This window comes from Lithobates pipiens, unplaced genomic scaffold, assembly GCF_037356315.1.
Source record: "Lithobates pipiens isolate NorthernLeopardFrog02 unplaced genomic scaffold, aLitPip1_a1.2 Scaffold_8, whole genome shotgun sequence".
NCBI classification, from domain to species: Eukaryota; Metazoa; Chordata; class Amphibia; order Anura; family Ranidae; genus Lithobates; species Lithobates pipiens.
In genome coordinates this window covers 563,303,166-563,319,658 of record NW_027507903.1, presented here as the reverse complement: position 1 = coordinate 563,319,658, position 16,493 = coordinate 563,303,166, and the positions used below count along the sequence as shown (strand labels likewise).

General features: G+C 44.4%; 1 protein-coding gene across 1 annotated transcript in view; it reads right to left on the bottom strand.

The window, feature by feature from the left end:
- Positions 1-16,493, bottom strand: part of LOC143960991 (adhesion G protein-coupled receptor E3-like) — a 256,924-nt gene that overhangs the window by 45,329 nt on the left and 195,102 nt on the right. Inside the window, exon 8 of the mRNA XM_077470083.1 lies at positions 13,195-13,308. Within this exon, the coding sequence (XP_077326209.1) occupies positions 13,195-13,308 (114 nt within the window). The remainder of the gene's footprint in view (positions 1-13,194; positions 13,309-16,493) is intronic.

Here is a 16,493-nt window from a genome sequence, read left to right as displayed (position 1 = left end):
GGGTAGTCCCTGTGCAGCTATGGAAAGAGATTGGAAGATAAAGGTGTCACTTCATTAGTAAAAACCCGGAATAGGCTTTATTTGTGTTAGATGTTCCAATAAGATTCAGGGGCTACAAGGTTACCCTTTCATCAGGGCTGTAATAATAGAGGATAAAGTCTGGACTGGGCTAAGGGATCAGTTAAATAGTTGCTGAGGACTGCATATATCATCTCTCAGTTAAAGCGGAGTTCTGCTTAAAAAAAAAAAAACTATTTTAAGTCAGCAGCTACAAATACTGCAGCTGCTGACTTTTCATAATTGGACACCTAGTTGTCCCAGGGTCCAGCGAATTCTATGAATGAATTCTATTAATTTTTCCCACTGCCTGGTCACACTGTTTGCGCATTTTGCAATCATCTGAAATAAGTACCCCCACATCTTATTCCTCTGTAGTGCTGGCTAACACTGTACCCCCAATTGTGTGCTCTCTCAAGGGTTTTTTTCCCCCTAGGTGCATTATTTTACATTTAAAGTAGAAACATTGAATTGCAGTCTCCACTGCTTTGAATAGTCTTCCAGCAATGCTAAATCATGTTCCATGTTACAAACACCTCCAGGGATATCAACCCTATTACACAACTTCGTGTCATCAGCAAAAATACATACCTTACCCAGCAAACCTGTGAATTTTATGTTTTTTTTTTATCTATTTGATATTTATCTGTGAGGATCTGCACAAGTTTTAGGATGAAAGCTTTCTATGATCTGCAAGATGTCATTTGGATCGATTCACTGTATGCTAATTCTACTGAGACTGGGTGCAGCGCAAACATTTTTACAGAAAGTCCTTTTCGGGAAATTCAAAGGAACGAGTCCAATAAGTACGAAGTCCAAACAAAAAAATCTACAGAGGGATCCTCCACCGACAGTTGTACACACACTGACTCTTACCATCTGGGGTGGACCACTACATACAGCGATCAATTGCACTTTCTAGAGAATACAATCAGCCAAAACACCAACTATCAGCACTCTTCCACCCTCTGACAGACTCACTTCATATGGACCTCAATAAGTTCACTGTTCAGAAATGGGCAGAAAAACACCTCGTAGTGTAGTATGTTTGATATTCAATTTATTAAAATTAAAATAAAATTTGAATTCCCTAGAAAAGACTTTCTGTAATTTTTTTAGCACTGCACCTTTATATTTTTTATGCTGTTATTTGCCACCAGTGAATTGTGTCAGCTGATTTTATATCTTACTATCATTGTAAGCGCAGGTATAGTGTGTTTCATTTATTGTGAGAAATATTGGTAAACCCTAGCGCCATCCAGAAATTACAATATTCTGAAAACAAAAATAAGTTTTTTGTGAAGCTGTCCCTTTAAGTGAATATACCACCTCTGAAAAGCAAAACAATAAAAAGCAAGACACTAACACATATGTGATGATTGCATGTGAACAACGGATAAAAAACAATCAAAATAAGCGTAAGAATCCACAAGTGAAATTTTTCTTTTATTTATAAGCATAATAAATATTGTACATGCCCCCCCCCCCCGTCCCAAAGCACACACCCCCATGTTGAGGGCATGTGGCCTGGTATGGAGGGGGGCACTCGCTCCCCCCCCCCTTTCTTGACCTGCCAGTCTGCGTGAGCATTTACCTTAAAATTCATAGGCAAGAGAAAGTACATTCCATCAGCTTAATAAAGAGAGTGGGTAATTAGTACTTTCTTTCACATCAAGTTCATGTGGGGTGGTACATAGTTGCCAAAGGACAGTTGAAGTGTTCTAAGATAAGCTGACTGTGGATGGTTGCCAGCGCGTGACAGGCTAGAAGTAACTCTGTGGAAGGCAAAGACAGGAGAGCAGCACCATCTAAGTGCAGCATTATTAACCAATTCAATACGGGCCATAGTCAAATGACGCCCACAGATGGTATCTCCCATCCTGGGACGTCCTTGGTATTTCGCCGCTCCTACGGCCCCCGGGGGCCCGCAGCGCAGCGATCGTGGATAAGGTTTGTCCCTCGGACACAGCCCATCCCGGATCTATGTGATTGGCATCCCAATCCACCCCCGATACACATGACCGGCCGTGTCCAATCACAGCCAGTCACATGTACTGTGTACATTCACGGCGCTCATGCACGCACCTAGGGCGCATGCAGAGCAGCGATCGGGGATACGCCTTGTCACCCTGACACAGCCCAACCCCAATCGCAGTAAAGAGCCAATGAAATTTACCACGTAACCGGCTGTGTCCAATCACAGCCGGTCAGTCACAGAATGTAAACAAACCGCGGTAATGAGATGTTACCGGGTTCTACTCCTCACAGACCGATCGTGTGTGAGAAGGAGATTGCGGTAACATCTTGTTACCGCCTTGTGTAAACACTAATCACACTGATTACCCCTCCATAAAGAGGACCTGTCACCAGCCATCAGGGTACCTGTCATCACCCATCAAAGTACCTGTCATCACCCATCACAGCCCATCTGAGTACCCGAGTACCTGTCACCAGCCCATCTGAGTACCTGAGTACCTGAGTACCTGTCACAGTCCATCTGAGTATCCGAGTACCTGTCAGCCCATCTGAGTACCCGAGTACCTGTCACGGTCCATCTGAGTATCCGAGTACCTGAGTACCTGTCAGTCCATCTGAGTACCTGAGTACCTGTCAGCCCATCTGAGTACCCAAGTACCTGAGTACCTGTCACAGCCCATCTGAGTACCCAAGTACCTGAGTACCTGTCACAGCCCATCTGAGTACCTGAGTACCCGAGTACCTGTCACAGTCCATCTGAGTACCTGCCCCAGCCCATCTGAGCCCCAGAATATCTGAGTACCTATCACAGTCCATCTGAGTACCTGTCACAGTCCATCTGAGTACCCAAGTACCTGTCACAGTTCATCTGAGTACCGGAGTACCTGTCACAGTTCATCTGAGTACCGGAGTACCTGTCACAGTTCATCTGAGTACCGGAGTACCTGTCACAGTTCATCTGAGTACCGGAGTACCTGTCACAGTTCATCTGAGTACCCAAATACCTGTCACAGTCCATCGGAATGCCAGAGTACCTGTCACCAGCCTGTCGGAGTAACAGAGTACCCTTTACTAGCCCATCAGAGTACCTGAGTACTATTTGTAGTCTGTGCCTCATAGAATACACGCCGAGGTGTTTGCTTTCCAAAATTGGGTCATTTTGGGGGTAATTCCATTGTCCTGGTGCTCCAGGACCTTCAAAAGTGTGATAGGTAGGAATGAAATGAGATGTGTAATTTATGCTCGTAGAATACCTGAAGGTACTACTTCAATGTTGGACCGCTTTATATGGCCAGACTGTGTAAAAGTCTCACACATGTGGTATTGCAATAGGGAGGAGGAGTAGCAGAATGTGTTTTGGGGTGTATTTTTTTTTATATACATGCTATGTGTTAGAAATATCTTATAAATGGACAACTTTGTGTAAAAAAAAAAAAGATTTTCATTTTCTTGTTTAAAAGACTCATAATGCTTCTGTCATGGTTATGCAATGATCTTCCTCTGGTTGCTTACCTCCCCTCATGTGTTCTGACTAAGAGGCCAACCACTTCCACCTGGTGGTTTTTATAACCTCTCCTCTAAGCATGGCTCCACCCCAGGCCCTATCAGGGAACCCTATATTAAACTGTGCACTGCAAGCTAACAGTGCTGATCAACCATTGTGCATTCCTTGTGTGTTTGGCTTCCTGTTTCCTGCTTGCCGTGTGCTCTTCGTTTGTCTCTGTTATCGACCTTGGCGTGTCCTCAACGATTCCTGTCTGCTTGTGACCTTGACCTTTTGGCATGTCCCTGACCATCCCTGTCTGCCTGTGACCCTGAACCTTTGGCGTCTACTCTGCCTTATCCCCTTACTATTCTTGTTGTTCCAGCCTGCTGCTTCCTTCTCCTGTAGTCTACTGTGAGTGTGAGCTGTGAGACCCTAGGGGTCGCGACCTGGAGCCAGACTGCAGCCAAGTCCATCCTCACCACTGGAGGCTCTGGGGAACACCTGCTGGCTCTTAAACTCTGCGCCCTGGGGAATCTATGCTCTAGCTCCTACGGGGTTCTGTGTTAGTGATCCAGTAGACCCGTGTCCTGAATCTCCCTGGGTACAATCTGCAGCAGTCAGTCCTAAGGTCCACTACCTAGCGGTGCGTTTCCGACTCCTACGGAGTGCATCTGTCACCTTGTCTCAGGTGACCTGACAGCTTCATAGAATTTACTTTGGGGTGTTTGTGTTCCAAAATGAGGTAATTTCATGGGTAATTCCATTGTCCTGGTGCTCCAGGGCCTTCACAAATGTAATAGGTCATTAGGAAATTAGAGGTGTAATTTATGCTCCTAGAACGCCTGACGGTGCTCCCTGCATGTTGGGCCTTTGTATGTGGCCAGGCTGTGTAAAAGTCACACACATGTAGTATCGCCATACTCAGGATGAGTAGCAGAATGTATTTTCGGGTGTCATTTTTGCTATGGACATGCATTGAGTTAGAAATATCTTATAAACTGACCACTTTGTATAAAAAAAAAAATGTTTTCATTTTCTTTCCATATTTTCCGAAGACTTGTACAAAAAAAATGAACTGTTCAAAAGACTCATTATGCCTCATAGAAAAGACATAGGGGTGTTTGCTTTCCAAAATGGGGTCATTTTGTGAGTAATTCTACTGTCCTGGTGCTCCAGGGCCTTCACAAATGTAATAGGTCGTTAGGAAATTAGAGATGTCATTTATGCTCATTTATGCTTTTAAGTGTCACAGGTGATGCTGGTTAGCCAGTTAGTTATTTACGTTCCCCGTCAGGTTTTTATATAGTGTCAGGGTCCCCCATATACTACCTAATAAAGGTTTTAACCCCCTGATTGCCCCCAGGTAACCCTTTCACCCTGTTTTGCCAGTGTCACTAAGCGATCGTTTTTCTGATCGCTGCATTAGTGTCACTGGTGCTGCTATGTAGTTAGTTATTTTTTAGGTTCACCGCCAGGTTTTTATAGCGTTAGGTACCCCCATATACTACCCAATAAATGTTTTAACCCCTGATTGCCCCTAGAGTTAACCCTTTCACCAGCGATTACCATATAAGTGTCACTGGTGACGCTGGTTAGCCAGTTAGTTATTTACGTTCCCCGTCAGGTTTTTATATAGTGTCAGGGACCCCCATATACTACCTAATAAAGGTTTTAACCCCCGATTGCCCCCAGGTAACCCTTTCACCCCGTTTTGCCAGTGTCACGAAAGCCGCGTACACACGTAGCCGTCTGTCCGATGTACTTAGTCTGGCGGACTTCCCGCCAGACTATCCGTCGGACTTTCCGAATGGGCTACTTGCCCACACACGGCACTTTTTCAGCGGACTAATGCGGTGTACTAAGTCCGCCGTACTATCCGCCCTACTTTTGAAATGAACGGACTCGCCCACACACGCGGAGGAAAGTCCGCTCATTTCGAGCGCGTCTCCAGGTAGGCGGGGCCCGCGAAGGAGACGTCGCTGGCCCCGCCGCCTGGTATGGACTTAAAGGGGAACCCCAACGCCGAAAAAAATCGGCGTGGGGTCCCCCCCAAGTCCACAACAGACCCTTGTCCGAGCACGCTACCCGGCCGGCCAGGAAAGGGGGACGAGCGAGCGCCCCCCCTAAGCCATACCAGGCCGCGTGCCCTCAACATGGGGGGTGCCTTGGGGAAGGGGGGGCCGCGCGGTCCCCCCACCCCAAAGCACCTTGTCCCCATGTTGATGAGGACAAGGGCCTCATCACGACAACCCTGGCCGTTGGTTGTCAGGGTCTGCGGGCGGGGGCTTTATCGGAATCCGGGAGCCCCCTTTAATAAGGGGGACCCTGGATACCGGCCCCCCACCCTATGTGAATGAGTATGGGGTACAATGTACCCCTACCCATTCACTTGTAAAATAAAAGTACAAAAAAAACACAACACACGAGATAAAATACTTTATTGCACAGCTCCGGGGGTCTTCCGTCTTCGGGGGTCTTCTCGCCGGACTTTCTTCCTCGCCGCCGGCTTCTTCTTCCGACTTCGGGGGTCTTGTCCCCCTCTTCGGTTCTTCTGCCGGGCCACCGGGCCTTCTTATAGCTCTTTTACAGGCGGTGGCCCGGTCTTCTGTCGCCACCGCCGCCTTCCGTTCTTCTTCTTCTTCTTCTTCTCCAGGAGATGTTGACTCGACGATCTCTCTGGCTGCAATGCCAGGGACGCGCTGTGCTGCCACTTATATAGGGACAAGGGGCGGTGTCACATGGGTTTATGTCACATGGGTTGGTGTCACATGGTGACCCCGCCCCCTTACGATGTCACAGTCCCAGAGGATGATGGGACTGTCGCCATGTGACATCAACCCATGTGACCAACCCATGTGACATAAACCCATGTGACACCGCCCCTTGTCCCTATATAAGTGGCAGCGCAGCGCGTCCCTGGCATTGCGGCAGGAGAGATCGTCGAGTCAACATCTCCTGGAGAAGAAGAAGAAGAAGAAGAAGAAGAACGGAAGGCGGCGGCGGCAGCGATAGAAGACCGGGCCACCGCCTGTAAAAGAGCTATAAGAAGGCCTGGCAGAAGAACCGAAGAGGGGGACAAGACCCCCGAAGTCGGAAGAAGAGGCCGGCGGCGAGGAAGAAAGCCGGACTCCTCCGCTAGCAAAAGAGCTACAAGAAGATAGCGGAGGAGTCCGGCGAGAAGACCCCCGAAGACGGAAGACCCCCAGAGCTGTGCAATAAAGTATTTTATCTTGTGTGTTGTGTTTTTTTTGTACTTTTATTTTACAGGTGAATGGGTAGGGGTACATTGTACCCCATACTCCTTCACATAGTGTGGGGGGCCGGTATCCGGGGACCCCCTTATTAAAGGGGGCTCCCGGATTCCGATAAGCCCCCCGCCCGCAGACCCCGACAACCAACGGCCAGGGTTGTCGGGAAGAGGCCCTTGTCCTCATCAACATGGGGACAAGGTGCTTTGGGGTGGGGGGGCGCACGGCGCAAGGCACCCCCATGTTGAGGGCACGCGGCCTGGTACGGCTCAGGGGGGGGCGCTCGCTCGACCCCCTTTCCTGGCCGGCCGGGTAGCGTGCTCGAACAAGGGTCTGTTGTGGACTTGGGGGGGACCCCCACGCCGATTTTTTTCGGCGTTGGGGTTCCCCTTTAAGTCCATACCAGGCGGCGGGGCCAGCGACGTCTCCTTCGCGGGCCCCGCCTACCTGGAGACCCGCTCGAAATGAGCGGACTTTTCTCTGGGCGGGAAAAGTCCGCTCATTTCAAAAGTACGGCGGACTGGCATACACACGGCCGGATTGTCCGCTGAAATGCGAGTCCGGTGGGAAGATTGGAGAGGCTACACATGGGGGGATTGTTTGGCGGACTTCAGTTTGCCAGACTTTTCCACCCGCTTGTTTGATCGTGTGTACGCGGCATAAGCGATCGTTTTTCTGATCGCTGCATTAGTGTCACTGGTGCCGCTAGGTAGCTAGTTATTTTTTAGGTTCACCGCCAGGTTTTTATAGTGTTAGGTACCCCTATACACTACCTAATAAAGATTTTAACCCCCTGATTGCCCCTAGAGTTAACCCTTTCACCAGCGATCACCGTATAAGTGTCACTGGGGACACTGGATAGCCAGTTAGTTATTTAGGTTCCCCGTCAGGTTTTTATATAGTGTCAGGGACCCCCATATACTACCTAATAAAGGTTTTAACCCCCTGATTGCCCCTAGTTAACCCTTCCACCAGTGATCACCGTATAAGTGTTACGGGTGACTCTGGTTAGTTAGTTTGCTTTTTATAGCATCAGGGCATCCACCATTTATTACCCAATAAAGGTTTAACCCCCTGATCACCCCGTGGGTGATATCAATTAGGTTTTAGGGTCAGATAGGGTCTGCGTTGCCCCAGGCAGAGCTAGGTTAGTGCCAGTACCGCTAACACCCACAAAGCATACACCTCCCATAGTGGTATAGTATCTGAACAGATCAATATCTGATCTGATCAGATCTATACTAGCGTCCCCAGCAGTTTAGGGTTCCAAAAAACGCATTGTTAGCGGGATCAGCCCAGATACCTGCTAGCACCTGCGTTTTGCCCCTACGCTCAGCCCACCCAAGTGCAGTATTGATCGATCACTGTCACTAACAAAACACTAAACACATAACTGCAGCGTTCGCAGAGTCAGGCCTGATCCCTGCGATTGCTAACAGTTTTTTTGGTAGCGTTTTATATTTAAATCCTGAAGGCAGTGCTTGGTTTTCGGGGTCCCGTACACGGCTAGACTCCCAAAAAGTCCCACACATGTGATATCCCCGTACTCAGGAGAAGCAGTAGAATTTATTTTGGGGTGTAATTTTACTTATGCCCATAGCATGTGTGAGCAATATATCATTTAGTGACAACTTTGTGCAAAAAAAAAAAGTTTTTAATATTCCCGCAACTTGTGGCAAAATATAAAATATTCTATGGACTCAACATGCCTCTCAGTAAATAGCTTGGGGTGTCTACTTTCCAAAATGGGGTCATTTGGGGGGATTTGTGCTATTTTGGCATTTTATGGCCTTCGAAACTGTGATAGGTAGTGAGGAGGTAGTGAGGAGTGAAATCAAAAATTTGCACCCTTCCTGAAGGCAGTGATTGGTTTTCGGGGTGCCGTATGCGGCTAGACTCTCAAAAGGTCCCACGCATGTGGTATCCCCGTACTCAGGAGAAGCAGCAGAATATATTTTGGGATGCAATTCCACATATAACTATGGCATGTGTGAGCAATATATCATTTAGTGACAACTTTTTGTAAACTTTTTTTTTTTGTCATTATTCAATCACTTGGGACAAAAAAAAATATATTCAATGGGCTCAACATGCCTCTCAGCAATTTCCTTGGGGTGTCTACTTTCCAAAATGGGGTCATTTGGGGGGGGGGGTTTGTACTGCCCTGCCATTTTAGCACCTCAAGAAATGCGATAGGCAGTCATAAATTAAAAGCTGTGTAAATTCCAGAAAATGTACTCTAGTTTGTAGACGCTATAACTTTTGCGCAAACCAAATATACGCTTATTGACATTTTTTTTACTAAAGACATGTGGCTGAATACATTTTGGTCTAAATGTATGACTAAAATTGAGTTTATTCAATTTTTCTTATAACAAAAAGTAGAAAATATATATTTTTTTTCAAAATTTTCAGTCTTTTGAGAGGCAATCAAATACCATCTAAAGAAAGCTCTATTTGTGGGAAGAAAAGGACACAAATTTCGTTTGGGTACAACATTGCATGACCGCGCAATTACCAGTTAAATCAGTGCAGTGCGAAATTGTAAAAAGACCTGTGGTCCTTAGGCTGACAATTGGTCCGGGGCTTAAGTGGTTAAGGTAATCTAATAGCAATTCTGATAAAAACGATTGTGTACTGGGTGGTTGCGATTGAAACAAGGTTTTTGCAGTTATGATTAGGAACAATGAACCAATCAGTGAGTATTGAGACAATGATTATGGGCAATATATATGTATATAAAGGTGGAGATAAAAATAAACTAAATATAAGGACGAAAATAATAATGATGAACTGGAAATTAAAATAAAAATAAAAGGTAATAATAAAAATAGGATTAAATGCGGGATATAGTTACATGAAATGGATGTGGACAGAGAGAGGCATAAGGGAGAGAGGGGAAAGAGGAGGAAATTAGGAAGGTGAAAGGGGAGGGGGGGCGGGATCATTAGGGAAATTAAGTGACGTAATAGAGGATAACCAATTTGACAATAGGGGTAAGGTACATTAGGTACTTACAATTGTCGGATATCAAAAAGAGGAATAAGACCGCAAGGGTCCTTATGCCTAAAAATGATTGATGATGAAGGTTGTTAGTCAAAACGAATGAAGGATTATAATAGGGCAAACATAATATATATAATATATGGCGGTGCATGTTTATACCAGGGAGAAATGTTGTGTATATATAAATAAGAGTACACATTTATACAAGAAAGAATGGTGTATGAGATTAGAAGTTAAATGGTGTTAATCTAGACCAATATTTAATGTAAAGGGTTAATTTCTAGTTCCTCATTCAGCCCACCCAGTGCAAGGGTATCTAATAGGTATATCCAGTAGGATTCTCTCATGTAAAGGCGCCTGAAGCGTTCGGCTGCTGGGAATTTATTGGGAATTGCTTTGTTTACTTTCAGGTCAAGGGAGGAGTGTTCGTGGTGAATGAGAAAATGTTTGGGGACACTATATTGGTCTGACCTGGCTTCCACTAGGCACCTGTTTTCCCCAAACCTTTTACGGAGTGTGCGGTCGTTCAGGTGCTTATCTAATAGTTTTTGTAAACTATCGATGCTCCCCGCTAAGACCACTGCCTGTAGAAGGGAATTCCATATCCTTGCTGCTCTTACAGTAAAGAACCCTCTAGGTAGTTTAAGGTTAAACCTCTTTTCTTCTAATTTTAATGAGTGGCCACGTGGCTTGTTAAACTCCTTTCCGCTAAAAAGTTTTATCCCTATTGTGCGGTCACCAGTACGGTATTTATAAATTGAAATCATAACCCTTCTCAAGCGTCTCTTCTCCAGAGAAAATGCGTTCAGTGCTCGCAACCTTTCCTCATAACTAATATCCTACAGGCTCTTTTTTAGCTTAGTTTCCCTTCTTTGTAGTCGCTCCATATATTGCCAATAATCATTGTCTCAATACTCACTGATTAGTTCATTGTTTCTAATCATAATTGTAAAACCTTGTTTCATTCGCAACCACCCAGTACACAATCGTTTTTTATCAGAATTGCTATTAGATTACCTTAGTGTACAATGAATATTCAGGGCTTGCGTCTCCTTTTGTTATTCCCTCCTAAGTGAAAAATGTAATACCAATCACTTAAAAGTAATCACTCAGTGCTCTCAATAAAAAATCATTACACAAAATGACATCTTACTGTAGTGAAAAAATCCTATATAATATAACCCATTTATATAACATTAAATCATAGTCCTTATAATGCAAAGATAATTTAAATCGGGTTCCGCTGTTTTAAATCAGTTCCCGTATCTCTTCTGTTGCATACTCCACAAATGTCACCAAAGGAAAACAAACTCGTGCTACCAACACCTTAAAAATGGCCACTCACCAGATTTTACCATATATTGAGCCTTTGGTTCATTCAACGGATAACTAATCCTCAATCAAATCTCCTATTGGTAATTCCTCAATTTCCATAAGGTCATACAAAGGTAAATGAAACCAACATAGTGTAAAACCGTTTCGCTTTTAATTAAGAAAATCTTTTTAAAAATTTGCAGTCACATTTCAGTGTGTCTATATGCTGACACCAAGCTTATCCAGCCATAAAAACAGCATGAAATCGGGAAAGCCAAAGATCTTTCGCAGGTGGTACTCTCCTCCCTTCACTTAGCCAACCTGTCCCCGGCTATTCCTTTAAAGAAAAAAATGTCTCCCACAGCTTCTACGCTTTTCGCAGTATTGCGTTGTCAGGAAGCTGTCAATATATGGTAAAGTCTGGTGAGTGGCCATTCTTTAAGGTGGTGGTGGCACGAGTTTGTTTTCCTTTGGTGACACTTGTGGAATATGCAACTGAAGAAATACGGGAACTGATTTGAAACAGCGGAACCCGATTTAAATTATCTTTGCATTATAAGGACTATGATTTAATGTTATATAAATGGGTTATATTATATAGGATTTTTTTCACTATAGTAAGATCTCATTTTGTGTAATGATTTTTGTTGAGAGCACTGAGTGATTACATTTAAGTGAGTGGTATTACATTTTTCACTTAGGAGGGAATAACAAAAGGAGGCGCAAACCCCGAATATTCATTGTACATTAATTTTTAACCCACAAGGGGGGAAAATTCACTTGGGTTTGCAGTGCACCTAAATAAATGGGGATAAAAAGTATAAAGAAATAAGTCTGAGCGCCGGAACAACAGCAGTAATTTTTGATTAGGTTACCTTAATAGTTAATCTGACACACCAGTGCCCCGTGATCCACTAATTACCACCTTGAAAAGTTGCCAAGGTAATGCCTGGTTAGTGCTAACCACAACAGACTTTATACCTTCTCCAAAATGGCCACAGTCATAGCCTGATGAAGGAGCACGCATGCTCCGAACGCACGCTCCTCCCTGCACTCTCTCTACAACCAGTAGTGACGTACACCACTGTCTGTGAGCCATTCTGAGTGGCTGAAAGCTCTGGGAACCACTGGCATTCCTGGACCCATAAGCTGCCTCTTTAACAGTGAGAAGATCGTCTTCCCCATGAGCGGATGAATCACATTATTAATCCCACATGTGCTGACATCTCATACATCTTGTGAATTACCAATTGTCTTTTATGGAGTAAAATGTCTTAATAATGCTGGACTTAGATGGTGCTGTTCTCCTTGTGTATTTCCCTTAAATTCCATACCAGATTCTGGTATGCTCTTGGGGGGAACCCCACACCAGTTTTTTTTTTCCATTTTGGCAAGGGTTCCACTTCAAAATCCTCAGCGCACAAGCCGCACCACAAGTTGGATCATCATGATCCGACTTGTGGTGCGACTTGTATTCAAATCAAGGGGCTCTCATAGGGAACCATTGATTTTGAATAGAGGCAAAGAAACACTGCTAAAAAGCTAGTGTGGCTAAACATGCAATAACGTTAATGCAAAAAGCTAGTTTTTACAGCCGCTTTTTCCTGGCATTGGTCGTGGCTTTGCAGCTCGTTTTTTCTAACGCCCTGTGTGCATGAGGCCTAAGCTTTTCCTTTTTTTGCTCTATAACAGGAATATGTGCAGGAATTAGTGGACCTCCAGCTGTTGCAAAACTACAAGTCCCATCATGCTTCTGCCTCTGGGTGTCATGCTTGTGGCTGTCAGAGTCTTGCTATGCCACATGGGACTTGTAGTTCTGCAACAGCTGGAGGTCCGCTAATTGCATATCCCTGCTCTATAAGCTGATTCCACTGAGTTATTATTTTTTGTATCACTTGACCCTTCTTTTTAGATTGTAAGCTCCCTCGAGTAGAGCGATCTGAACCCTCTTGAATTGAAATGTATTACAATTGTATCAAACTGTAACAAACTGATAACGCTATATAAATCCTGTATAACAATAATAATCCTGAAATAAAATTTAAAAAACACAATATTTTCTCTTTATATTACCCACTTGCTTCATACTATATATTTTTATATTACCTTGGACCCCAGGCACCAGACTGCAAGGCACCTCCATATTGTTGTCAGCTGAGACCAAGGTGAAGGACTGGACACCAGGACTGCAGATGTCATGGGAAGGCATCATGGTAATGTCTGAGGGGAAAATGGCATTATGGAAACAAGTTCTTACAGTTTGAAAATACAGCTTTGTCATAAAGAAAGTACATGGATTCAGCCTAATAACATCTGAATATTTCTCAACATTTCTTTTATACTAAGTGAATTTATTACATGTACGGGGGTCTGTTGCCCTTTACTGTCTGTATTTGTAAATAGCTTTAGCTTGTAATTACCACAGAGTTTGTTGGTTACAGACAGGTACTTCCTGTCCCTACTAATTGGGTCAGAAACTCATATTTGAGGACTATAATGTTATATAAAGGGGAGTTTCCAAGAAGTAAATACAGAACTGAACCTAATGATCTTACACACACACAGGAGCTGCTGTTGCTGATGTATTTCATCTAGACCAGAAGCAGAGACTATTAGGTAAGTATTGTATGTTCTAATGTTTTAATAGTTTAAAGTGTTACTAAACTCAGGAGCTGGCATTCACTATATCTAGTCTCCCACAGAACATGGAAACGCAATATTGCCCCTGTACAAATCATTAACAAGACCGCATCTGGAATATGCAGGTCAGTTTTGGACACCAGTTCTCAAAAACGATATTGGGAACTGGAGAAAGTGCAGAGAAGGGTAACCAAACTGATAAGAGGCATAGAGGAGCTCAGCTATGAGAAAAAATTAAAGGAACTGAATTTATTCTCTCTTGAGAAGAGGAGATTAAGGGGGATATGATCAACATGTACAAATACATAAGTTGTTTGAATAGTGAACTTGGTGTTGAGTTATTCACTTTAAGGTCATCGCAGAGGACAAGGGGGTCACTCTTTAAGTCTAGAGGAAAAAAAGATTTAATCTCCAAATACAGAAAGGTTTCTTCACAGTAAGAGCTGTGAAAATGTGGAATAGACTCCCTCCAGAGGTGGTTCTGGCAAGCTCAGTAGATTGCTTTAAAAAAGGCCTGGATTCTTTCCTAAATGTACATAGTATAACTGGGTACTAACAGTTATAGGTAAAGTTGATCCAAGGAAAACCTGATTGCCTTTCGGGGGATCACAAAGGAATTTTTCCCCATCTGTGGAAAATTGGATCTTGCTTTGCTGGGGTTTTTTCGCCTTCCTCTGGATCAAAGTGGGTGAAGGATTATGTATATGGGGTTGTGTTATTATTATTTTTAGGTTGAACTAGATGGACTTGTGTCTTTTTTCACCCTGACTAGCTATTTACCTTATTTATCGGCGTATAACACGCACTTTTTTCCCCTTAAAAGCAGGGGAAAATCGCGGGTGCATGTTATATACCGATCCCCTGCAGTTCTGAGCCTCTGGGCAGCTTTCAGCTGCCTTCGAGTCTTCAAGGCGGCTTTCGGCCACCTTCGGCCATTATCGGTGGCTTTCGGCCACTTTTGGCCATTCTCGACAGCTTTTGCCCACCTTCGGCTCTTCTCAGCGGCTTCCGGCTGCCTTCGGCCGCTCTCGGTGGCCGAAAGCTACTGAGAACATTCGAAGGCGGCCGAAAGCTGCCGAGAACTACCACGCGCTGCCAAGATACACATTCGGCTCTGTATCTCGGCGGCGGCATTTTTAAAAAATAAAAAAAGAGACAAATAAAAGACAAGGCTGCAATGGTGGACATGGCTGCATAAGGCTGCAGTGATGGACATGGCTGCATAAGGCTGCAATGGTGGGCAAGCCTGCATAAAGCTGCAATGGTGGACAAGGCTGCATAAGGCTGCAATGGTGAACAAGGCTGCATAAGGCTGCAATGGTGGACAAGGCTGCATAAGGCTGCAATGATGGACAAGGCTGCATAACACTGCATGACAAGGCTGCAATGGTGGACAAGGCTGCATAAGGCTGCATGACAAGGCTGCAATGGTGGACAAGGCTGCAGATGACACTGACAAGGCTGCAGATGGACACTGATGGGCATATAAATGAAAGTTTTTTTTTCCCCTTATACTTCCCTCCTAAAAGTTTTTTTCCTTAAATTTCCCTCCTAAACTTGGGGTGCGTGTTATACGCCGGCACATGTTATGCGCCGATAAATACGGTAACTATATAATAATGTTAGTAAATATAAATTGCTATATGCTTTTTCTCATCAGCAATTAAAGCAGTCTTGTGACTTCTATCAGTGTCTGGTTAAAACTTGTAGGAGGAATTTTCATACTGCACTGGCAATCCTATCAGGATACAGGACCCCTGACCCTCTGTCTGTCCTCTGTGTTGATTGGCTCTGTGCTGATCACATGCACTCTCCCAAGAAAAAAAAAAAGACTTACTCCATTGACTCTGTCCTATCCAGACATGTTTTGGGGACAATGCAAGAAGGGGAAGATATGTGCATACAGGATCAAACAGCCTTTTTACTGCAGAGGATTAAGGTGATACTAAAGTCTTTTTTTTTTTTAAATAACAAATATGTTATACTTACCTGCACTGTGCAGTGTTTTTTCACAGAGCAACCCAGACCCTCTTTTTTCAGGTCCCTGCTGGCTCTCTTGGCCCCTCCCTCCTGTTGAATGCCCCCAATGCAAGCAGTCCAGCAGAGGGGACGACGGACTCGATGTCCACCGGCACTCGTCGATCATACAGCTGAGAGGTCGTTCTTGTAGGAGGGAAGGCATGGAATCTGTGTCTAGCAAAGCAGGGACATGGATCCATGTCTTCCCCTAGTAAAAGCACCTCCCACAAACACAGGCTAGGCACACATTTAACTCTTTAATCACCCCTGATGTTAGCCCCTTCACTGCCAGTGTCATTAGTACAGTAATGCCGTGTACACACAATCGCACATTCCGACAACAAAATCCATAGTTTTTTTCCGACGGATGTTGGCTCAAACTTGTCTTGCATACACACGATCACACAAATCTTGTGTGAAATTCTGAACATCAAGAACGAGGTGACATATAACACGTACGATGGCACCATGAAAGGGAAGTTCAATAGCCAGTGCACCACCCTTTGGGCTCCTTCTGGTAATCTCGTGCTAGTAGAAGTTTGGGGAGAGACGATTCCGCTTTTCAGCCTCGTGCTTTTCAGATCGTTACTGCTCTTCAGTTTGTGCTTGTGGGTTTGTATCAGGTTTTCAGTGCGTGTAGTCAGTTCGCATTTGTTTTTCAGTGTGTGTGTTATTATAGTACGTATTTGATTTTCAGTGTGTTCTTGTCCACTTCTCAGGCCTTTCTGATTTTCATTGCGTTCTGT